Source organism: Micropterus salmoides, unplaced genomic scaffold (assembly GCF_014851395.1).
Source record: "Micropterus salmoides isolate LMB-PRFRI ecotype aquatic unplaced genomic scaffold, ASM1485139v1 Ms_hic_scaffold_4, whole genome shotgun sequence".
Lineage (NCBI taxonomy): Eukaryota > Metazoa > Chordata > Actinopteri > Centrarchiformes > Centrarchidae > Micropterus > Micropterus salmoides.
In genome coordinates this window covers 25,215,429-25,225,478 of record NW_024043372.1, presented here as the reverse complement: position 1 = coordinate 25,225,478, position 10,050 = coordinate 25,215,429, and the positions used below count along the sequence as shown (strand labels likewise).

The window sequence follows — 10,050 nt, the reverse complement described above, 5'->3', positions numbered from 1 at the left end:
CAGTTTCTGTTTATCTTTAAGGTTTTCGACTCAAACTCCCACACACATTAACACTGAATGCTGTGGGTGACAGAACTAAGTAAAAAGGGAATGGGTTTCTGTTTGCAGAACTCTTTATCACTATTTCTTTTGTCGCTGAGAGCTGTGTGTCTCTATACAGTATGACAGTCTGTTGGACGCTTCCTCCAGCAGAATAAACTGTGAGATGACATCATGACAAAACGCAGGCTTGAAAATCAGAGTGCTGAGATGTTATTCACAATGGAAGTCAAAGAAAGTACAAAGCATTTAATGCACTATTAAAGGCCAAATGTCAAGGTAACAAAAGACAGTGAACACTGAAATCTCCACAAACTCTGTGCCTACTGTATTTGGCCCTTCCATTATCTGTATTTATATTCACATGTACATAATGGCTACTTCTCACTCTGTGCACATTAGATACTCACTTGTTTATACTATACATAATGTAGCTACATGCTGTTCAAGTATGTGTGCTGTGATATGTATATTTGCACTTTACAACCCTTCTTACTATATATATATTTTTTTTTTTTAAATACAGCTATATGCACTTTACTACTGTTTTGTGGTTAGATGCTGAACTGCATTCTAGTGGCACTTACGGTGTAACAATAAAATCTTGTTGGTATTGTTTATAAAAACAAACAAGCAAAAAACAAAGAAGAAGAAGTTTTATACCCCAGACGATCTCCCCGTCAGTTATATATATTTACAAAATGATGTGATTAATATAGTTAAATTTGACATAATAACATACACATACCTTTTTTGTGCATGTAATAGGTTTGCAGAGGGAGTTCCCATCTCCCACAGAAAACACTGCTGTGAACTGCTTGAAAACAGCTCGTTTGTAGTCCAGCCGCTTCCCTTTCATCCCTGTGATGTCACAGGGCTACTCCGACACGCCCTCAAAAACACCGGTGGAAAAACACTGAGCTGCAGCACACCTCTCCTCTCCCTTCCAAACACTAGCTACCCTCCAGGCAGTCAATGGACATAAAGTAGTTACTGTGATGTAGAAACAGAGCTCAGTTAAAACTTAATGGATGAAAAATACTTTTGTTACAGATTAATAACTCACCATTACTGAAACTCTTGCTCCAGTCCATGTTGCCAAGCTGGTCGGCAACATGTAGCCTACAGCTGAATCAAAGCTGTTTACGGGCTTCTCGCTGACCTGCCCTTCTGTGCTTCTGATTGGCTATTACCGGCTTCTCGCTGACCTGCCCTTCTCTGCTTCTGATTGGCCATTACCGGCTTTTCGCTGACCTGCCCTTCTCTGCTTCTTATTGGCTAGTAGTCTTTAACTAGGAACCCAGCAAAGATCATTTAGAGACAAGATGTATCACTCCATAGCTAAAACAAAGCCTTCAACACACAGGGTGAAAAGAGGAGCTGCAGCAATGTGCAGTATGAAAAAAAAAGTAGAAGGTGTGTTTTAAAAAATTAAACCATGTAAACCTGTTCTGGTACAACCCCTAAATAGGATTTTGAACCTGAAAATGAGCCCAATAGCACCTCTTTAAAAAAAAGACACAAGTACACAATACTATACTATTGTGTTTTTATTATTATTTTGTTGCTTATGCAAACCAAATTTCACCATTATGATCATGCACCTCAGCTTTCAAATCAAAGTTTAATGTAACAATATTTTGTTTTAAGTTTAGAGCATTTGAAGATTTTCATGGATCTGACCATGTATGGACTGGTGTGGCTTTTTAACACCTTCCAGCTAACTGAGTCAAAGTCTCTCATGGGGAAGCTACTAAATATTACCATTCATACATGTTTCCCTTTGCCCTAAGACATCTCAGTTTAACCAGAGCACATTATTCTGTACAGTCAGAAATGAAAGGATTTGTAACAGTTCCTATTCGGTAATAACACACAGATGTACAACCCTGCTGAGGCAGAACTTGGAGAAGATAGAATGTGAGAGAGAAACCCATGGGAATGCACTGGTGGTATAAGAAATAAGGGCTTTTGGCATTGTGATAAAATAACACTGGTTTAGTATACAAGTTCAAGCTTTGGCAACTTTTGAAGGTCAGTTTTCCCTTCAGTGCCTGGCAGTGTGTCTACAGTGTGTCTAATCTTCTTCTCTGGTTTCTAGCTTTAAGGCAGAGTTACATGACTTCACAAATGACGAGTTGGCTAACAAAACAAAAATCATGTTGTTTTTTTCTTTGTATCACTAGATGAGGTCGGCCCGTCACATACAGTAATCCTGTTTTTGATGCATGTTCAGAAGGTGGAGTCATATGTAAATACTTTCAAGCACTCGCAGACAGAAGACCCAGTCAGGGGGCAACTGCTGGTAGGACATCTTGTTTCCATCCAGTCGTAATATCTTCATCCTGGAGTAGGACAGAGGTCCCACCTCTCTGCAGAAACTAGTCACGTTGAACCCTGTGGTGAACAGACAGAAAGCAGAGTGAATATGTCATTAGAGACTCATTATTCACTAGAGTGACAGCCATATGCATATGCTGGTTCGTCAAAATATTGTATACTAAATGTGTCCAGACAGCTACATGTACCATGTGTTCATCATATATAAATGATTGAGATGAAGCGGTTCAATCACATTATGTCTTATCAATGAGGGTCTGTGCAGTCTGCAGAAGTCCCTCTTCTTCTCATAGAGCCTGAATCTCCCATCAGATGTTTTGCAGGTGCTGTGGTGAAAACGGAGGCAGAGGAAACCACAACACCGCCCTCATTTGCTTTCTCACTTCATTTCAGCAGTAGTGCCTCCCTCTGCCCAGACTGTAGGCTTTGGCAGACAATAACTGTCTAGTAGCTGTCAGGCTGCTAGCTAGACGATGAGGTGTGTGTTATTGTGGAAGTGTTTTGCCGTCTGTCTGTCTCATTAGTACACAGCCCCTCTGTCTGCTGCGTTGCACGTCGGGAAACAAGAAGACACTTTCACTTTGCCAGAACCCGTGAGCCAAAACTGCACACCAGGTCATTGCTGCCGGATTGTTGTGTGAGTCAAATTGTGGCTCCTGGACACAAGTCTGCTGGTTTGTGATACGAATCCTATCTGTTAAAAAAAAAAGACCAGAGTGATGAGGATCAGTCAGAGAGAGACAGAGAGAGAAAGAGAGAGAGTAAAGAGGAGACCATGAAGAGGGGAACAGCATGTGCTTCTGGCTCATCTGGAAACCTCTTAATCCGTCCAGATGTTTTCATACCACTCTCCTCTGTTCTTTGCTAGCCTACTTTCCCTTCATCCAACCACCCAATACCCCCTCACCCCCCTTCCTTTCTCTGCTCTACCGTCCACTCACTTCTTCTCTTTCCACGTCTCCAAGTCCCTCCACTGCCTTTACCCTCCCTCTTCTTCCATCTCTGACTTGCCTCGCCTGCTAGCTTCCCTGTTCAGGTCTCTTTACAGTTCCTGTCACATTTTCCAGATTTCTTCTCCTTCCTCACAGTATGGTTTGGGTATTAGACCTCTCCAGGTGGTCAACCACATAACTAACTAATGTTGCTCTTTGCTGTCACAAGAAGAGAGTGTATTGTTGATCCGTAAATTGAATGCAAGTGTGCACATGTGTAAGAAATGAGCATTTCATAGACTTGTAGTCAGTGACACTGCTACATTCACAGAGGGAAAGGTGACTGCATGTTGTTTCTTCGTGTGTGCATGTTTTCTTTGTGTATGTATGCATCTCACCTTGTATTTCATTGGCCTCCAGGTAGAGGTACTGCAGGGTTGTTGGGACTGTGGGAATGGTTGTAAGTTTGTTATAAGACAGGTCCAGTTCCACCAAGCTGGAGAAGTTGAAGACCTGCGGGTGCACGCCGCGGCTCTGCAGACCACAGTGACTTAGACGAAGGTACTTAAGGTTGTGAAATCCCACAAAACTGTCCTCATCCAGCCCAGAGAGGGTGTTATTGGACAGATAGAGCTGCTGGACAGTACGGGGTAAATGCCTCGGGACAGATGAGAACAAATTCCCATTGAGGTCCAGCAGGTTCAGACTGACAAGACCTTCAAGTTGAGGGGAAGAAACGCACACACACAAAAATAAATACTGACAGATTTGTGTGACAGATGAGTGTGAACATTGTCAGTGTTAGTGCAGACAGACTCATCAGGGTGTGAGATTACCAAGATGAATTATCCTTTGTCACATCTCAGGTATTTTAAAAACTTTATGTTATCTAAACACATATAGTGCGAGTTTACCCAAACAGGCATCATGTTAGCAACAGTAGCAATCAATGACTCATCACCATGCAATGATCCGCGGAAAGCCAGTTGTATCTATGAGTTCATCACTATTTTCACTTAAGTATTAAGTACTGACTGCTGTCCACAGAGCAGACTGAGCTGTTGTTAAGCTTTACCCTGAAGAAAAGCAATTCTTCACATGTGTTTATTTGCTGAATCTTCATTTGTAGAGCTGTTTTTGGAAGTATCAAATTAAATTATGGACAGAATGCAAGATTATATGGATGCATTACATACAGGTGCTGGTCATATAATTAGAATATCATCAAAAAGTTGATTTATTTCAGCAATGCCATTCAAAAAGTGAAACTTGTATAATGTATACATTCATTCCACACAGACTGATATATTTCAAGTGTTCATTCCTTTTAATTTTGATGATTATAACTGACAACTAATGAAAACCCCAAAATCAGTATCTCAGAAAATTAGAATATTGTTAAAAGGTTCAATATTGAAGACACCTGGTGCCACACTCTAATCAGCTAATTAACTCAAAACACCTGCAAAGGCCTTTAAATGGTCTCTCAGTCTAGTTCTGTAGGCTACACAATCATGGGGAAGACTGCTGACTTGCCAGCTGTCCAAAAGACGACCATTGACACCTTGCACAAGGAGGGCAAGACACAAAAGGTCATTGCTAAAGAGGCTGGCTGTTCACAGAGCTTTGTGTCCAAGCACATTAATAGAGAGGAGAAGGGAAGCAAAAGATGTGGTAGAAAAAAGTGTACAAGTAATAGGGATAACCGCACCCTGGAGAGGATTGTGAAACAAAACCCATTCAAAAATGTCGGGGAGATTCACAAAGAGTGGACTGCAGCTGGAGTCAGTGCTTCAAGAACCACCACGCACAGACGTATGCAAGACATGGGTTTCAGCTGTCGCATTCCTTGTGTCAAGCCAGTCTTGAACAAGACATAGCGTCAGAAGCGTCTCGTCTGGGCTAAAGACAAAAAGGACTGGACTGCTGCTGACTGGTCCAAAGTTATGTTCTCTGATGAATGTAAATTTCGCATTTCCTTTGGAAATCAAGGTCCCAGAGTCTGGAGGAAGAGAGGAGAGGCACAGAATCCACGTTGCTTGAAGCCCAGTGTGAAGTTTCCACAGTCAGTGATGGTTTGGGGTGCCATGTCATCTGCTGGTGTCGGTCCACTGTGTTTTCTGAGGTCCAAGGTCAACGCAGCCGTCTACCAGGAAGTTTTAGAGCACTTCATGATTCCTGCTGGACCATCTTTATGGAGATGCAGATTTCATTTTCCAACAGGACTTGGCACCTGCACACAGTGCCAAAGCTACCAGTACCTGGTTTAAGGACCATGGTATCGCTGTTCTTAATTGGCCAGCAAACTCGCCTGACCTTAACCCTATAGAAAATCTATGGGGTATTGTGAAGAGAAAGATGCGATACGCCAGACCCAACAATGCAGAAGAGCTGAAGGCCACTATCAGAGCAACCTGGGTTCTCATAACACCTGAGCAGTGCCACAGACTGATCGACTCCATGCCACGCGGCATTGCTGCAGTAATTCAGGCAAAAGGAGCCCCAACTAAGTATTGAGTGCTGGACATGCTCATACTTTTCATGTTCATACTTTTCAGTTGGCCAACATTTCTAAAAATCCTTTTTTTGTATTGGTCTTAAGTAATATTCTAATTTTCAGAGATACTGAATTTGGGATTTTCATTAGTTGTCAGTTTTAATCATCACAATTAAATGAAATAAACATTTGAAATATATCAGTCTGTGTGTAATGAATGAATATAATATCCAAGTTTCACATTTTGAATGGAATTACTGAAATAAATGAACTTTTTGATGAAATTCTAATTATATGACCAGCACCTGTATTTGCTGAAAAACTTGAAATGAAACCACTGTTGAATTAAACAATAGCTACCTGTGTAAATTATACCCAACAACAAAGAGAAAAACATGTAAAAGTATCACCGTTTCAGGTAATGGAAATTATTTTTTTTAATGTCTGATTACAGTGTTTTGCATAATGTGAATAAAGCACAAAGCTGTGCTGTCACTTTCCTTCCCCAAATAGATTCTGCATTTATAAAGAAAGGAAATGACACATTACTCCACCTTTGAGGTCTCCTTCTTTGATGGTTTGCAGTCTGTTTCCCTGCAGCAGCAGCAGCGTCAGGTTGTGCATGTTCCTGAAAGCTCCACGGCTGATGCTGCTGATTTGGTTGTAGGCTAGTCGCAGCTGCTTGAGTCCAACTGGTAGAGCACTGGGGACTGAACTGAGGCGGTTGTGGTTGGCAAAAAAATAGCACAGCTGGGTCTGGTTCTGCAGGGCGGCCTGGTCCAGTGTGTCGGTCTGCAGCTGGTTGTGGTCCAAGATGAGCCAGCGTAGACCAGTAATGTTGGCCAGAAAAGAGAAGGATAAGTACGAGATGTTGTTGCACTAAGAACAAAAGAAAAAAATGACTTCACTTCAATTTTCACACTTGGTTAAAATAAAGCAGAAAAAACCACTATGGGTTAGTGGCAGACCATTGTAAAGACAACACACTCTCGCCGTGTCAGTGTTTTTCCTACCTGGAGAAACAGGTATTGAGTTCTGTCCGGCAGGCGGTCAGGGATGTCTGCCAGGCCTCTGTGGTCACAGTAGAGTGCCGTGGGCCACTGGATGGGGCAGTCACACTGTTGAGGGCAGGCTTGGTGGTTGTTGGCTCGGAACCACGCTGAGTCCATCCGCCCCTGTAGGCTCAGCACACTGGGCTCACCCAGCAGGCGATTAATCCACAGAGGAACACCTCCGTAGTCCATGTCAGCTATAAAAGTGGCTGAGGCAGAGTCAAAAAAACACAGCAGCACCAACACGGTACAACACAGGAATGCCATGGAGACAGCTGGTGAGATATGTAACCCTGCAAATGAAACATTAAGACAAAGGTGTTAAAGATTTTCCACATCAAAGTCAATTCATGTCATGCTGAGCATTACTGTAAGAGTTGTATAATGTCTTTTACTGAAGTGATATAACAATAAGGTATTTTGGCGTGGACATGGGAACTACACATTTTTAACAAAAAGCCTGCATGACATTCATAGGAGTCTGATTTGGGCATTTACTAGGCAGGGAGGCTAACAAGCCAAGCTATAGAAAAAATATATACCATTAATTTTTAGACATGCTAGAAGCATGGCTTTAGGGACAACATTGCTGGTAATATATCTCAAAATCTACCAAATCAATTGCCTTTAAATTTAGTACATTACTTTGCATGACATTTAGTTGACAATTTTATCCAAAGTGGGTTACAATTGAAACGTCAGAGGTCGCATGCCTCTGGAGCAACTAGGGTTCAAGTGTCTTGCTCAGGGACAAATAGGTGGATGTGTCACAGAGGGAATTGAACCTATGTCTCTCACACCAAAGGCATGTGTCTTATCCTCTGCACCACCACCACTGCCATTCTTACATAGAAATGGATAGTAATTTAGTACCAACATTCATGTCCACCTCAGGATGAACTGTAATGACTTTTGTGGCCCCTCATCTTTTTCTCCAGTGCCATCATGAGGTCAAAGTGTCAATTTGTGGCATACTGCAGTTTACAACCAAATACCTGAGAACCAGAGAACAAATTCTCTTAGCTGTCCTTTGTGTTTAATGCTAATTAGCATGTTTTCAGTCTGCAAAGCATCAACATGTCTTAGGCTACTATCATTAGCATGTGGCTCAAATCGCTGCTGTACAGCCTCCCAGAGCTGCTAGCGGGACTGTGGACTCTTGTTTAATCTGTCTCTTGCAAGTCCCCCAGTGTAACAGATGTGCAATACTTGTTGGAGTATATCTTTAAGAATTGATGCAAATAGCCTTAGGGGTAAAACTATTATACCTTAGAAGCTTTGAAAATCAAGAAAAAAAAAATCTTCAGTGTGAGGTCAAACAAGGTCACTGTCATTATGGCAACTTCTCTCTATGCTTTTTGTGTAATAAATTAGAATAAACTGAATGCGTGCGCTTTTGGCGCACACGTTGAGATGGTGCTTTTGCATACACACTTCTGTGCAATCAAACTTCTGAGTATGAGAGGAAAGAATTTTTTTTCCCTGCATGCACAGCTGTTGATGGTTAGACGGTAATTCCCACAAAGCTGGTTTGCACAAAAGCACACACACAAAGACTCTCAGTTACTGTATCATACAGCAGTTTAAAAGAAAGATTTGCATCATCAGGAAGTTTGACTTGATCAGCATGTTTGCAGTGCTGTCTTTCTCATGTACAGTACAGTCTTACAGTGGCACATGCTCAACAGGTTTGCAAGAGATTATGCAGCCTCATCAAAGCAACTGTAAAACATCGGCACGTTTAACATTTCCAGTTTTACCTGTCTTGCAGTGGCAGGAAATCAAACCAGATGAGAAACCACCAACAACAGTTATCACTTACCTGTTTGATCAGGAGCTACAGAGCGGAGACTGTTTGTCTTAAATTCCCAAAGACCCTCGGGAGCTGTGTGGAATTGTGTGTGTTAATGCGTCTGCATGTGTGTGTTTTCAAGCTACCAGCGATGTTTACCCACTGTCTGCTACATTCCTCTTCTTCAAATGCTACCCACATCCCAGACCCCAAACCTCCTCCATAACCTTCCTTCACTCATTTCTTCCTTCCCCCTTCTCTCAGCCCTCTCAGTGACGGTTGAGCCCACAACATTTGGTGGAAACATGTTTGCTTGTGCCAACAAGATCCACAAAAATACACAAAAAAACTGACAAGAACTGCTAAAGAAAGAAAGCGAAGAAGAAAGAAAGGCAACTAATCCGTTTGGATTCTGATGCTGCAGAGCTTTCAGTGATTATGAGAACATTTTGATCAGCATTCAAGATTCAGCATATGAAAATGTGTGTGTGTGTGTGTGTGTGTGTGTGAGATTGGGTCTACAGTGTGTTCTGCCTAAAGGCATTCAAGCCACAGCGTACCTGGGGAGCCAAAGAGACCATTCTGTGTGTGTATGTTTATGCGCATCGGTGTCCATGTGTGTGTGTGCATGTATTTGTGTGTGCGTGTGTGTGTGTGTGTGTCTTGAAGGAAATAACTCGTTGCAAGCATCTGAGTACAGCAGAGGGGAGAAAATTATCCCAGATTCCTTTCCTTCTAAAGTATGAGGCGAGCGCTATGAGAAAAGAGGCAAGGTGGAGAACAAGGGGGGAAAGTGGGGACTGTATTTCCTGATCAGAGAAGGGAAAGAGCACCCTCTAGGAAAAACACATGGAATGACACCCACAATTTTCATCCTAATGAACCATGAACATTTTTTTTCTTCTGTAAATGCCACTTCCACTCTTTCTGTGTGTTTGGTATAGGCTAATGCAGCAGTTTTATTTTGTGTTTTTTTACATAGAGTTCATGAATGTGACAATAAGGTGTGTGCACATCAGGTACATGTGACACCAACTACCAGAAAAGAGATTTGTGCCTGCTCATGGCTGTTGTGTCGAGAAAGAAACAAATTCTACAGCTGATAGATGCAACACCAAAAATCAGGATACTAAACACAATAATAAATTAACATTAACATTTTGATTGGATTATGGCACTAAATGAAAAGATAAGGGATCACAAGAGTTCTAACAATTCATACTGAGGGGGATTTGAACCAAATTTAGTGGCAATCCATCCAGTAGTTTATATATTTCACTCAAAACAACAAAGGTCAACCTAATAGTGGCGCAAGATGAGAATTCAGGGGTCACAGTCATTAGGATTCATCGTCCGTGCTCACTACACATATCTATATCAAATTTCATTAAATTCTGT

At 41.8% G+C, this 10,050-nt stretch overlaps 1 protein-coding gene across 3 annotated transcripts; it reads right to left on the bottom strand.

Annotated features, from left to right (window-relative positions):
* Window positions 1-1,574: 1,574 nt before the first annotated feature.
* zgc:113307 (uncharacterized protein LOC553753 homolog) lies at window positions 1,575-9,042 on the bottom strand. 3 transcript variants are annotated; one of them, XM_038697863.1, is made up of 6 exons: window positions 8,683-9,042; window positions 6,822-7,153; window positions 6,363-6,687; window positions 3,710-4,027; window positions 2,992-3,073; window positions 2,285-2,436 (listed from the first exon to the last, which is right to left on the bottom strand). In XM_038697863.1, exons 2-6 carry the CDS (start codon window positions 7,125-7,127, stop codon window positions 2,421-2,423), a joined length of 1,047 nt encoding a protein of 348 aa, XP_038553791.1. In that variant the 5' UTR covers window positions 7,128-7,153; window positions 8,683-9,042; the 3' UTR covers window positions 2,285-2,420. The 3 variants fall into 3 exon arrangements, with proteins under 3 accessions (XP_038553792.1, XP_038553790.1, XP_038553791.1); XM_038697864.1 differs by lacking the exon at window positions 2,992-3,073 and having other exon boundaries at window positions 1,575-2,436; window positions 6,363-6,606; window positions 8,683-9,040; XM_038697862.1 differs by lacking the exon at window positions 2,992-3,073 and having other exon boundaries at window positions 1,575-2,436; window positions 8,683-9,038.
* Between the last annotated feature and the right edge of the window lie 1,008 nt (window positions 9,043-10,050).

Bases quoted from the DNA above. Each gene is read 5' to 3' on its own strand.
- zgc:113307 (XM_038697862.1), bottom strand. From the start codon at position 7,127: ATGGCATTCCTGTGTTGTACCGTGTTGGTGCTGCTGTGTTTTTTTGAC. The intron at 4,028-6,362 runs GTGGAGTAATGT...CTCAACTTGAAG, and splicing joins CAAAGAAGGAGACCTCAAAG to GTCTTGTCAGTCTGAACCTG. The intron at 2,437-3,709 runs GTGAGATGCATA...TGTTCACCACAG, and splicing joins GGAGGCCAATGAAATACAAG to GGTTCAACGTGACTAGTTTC.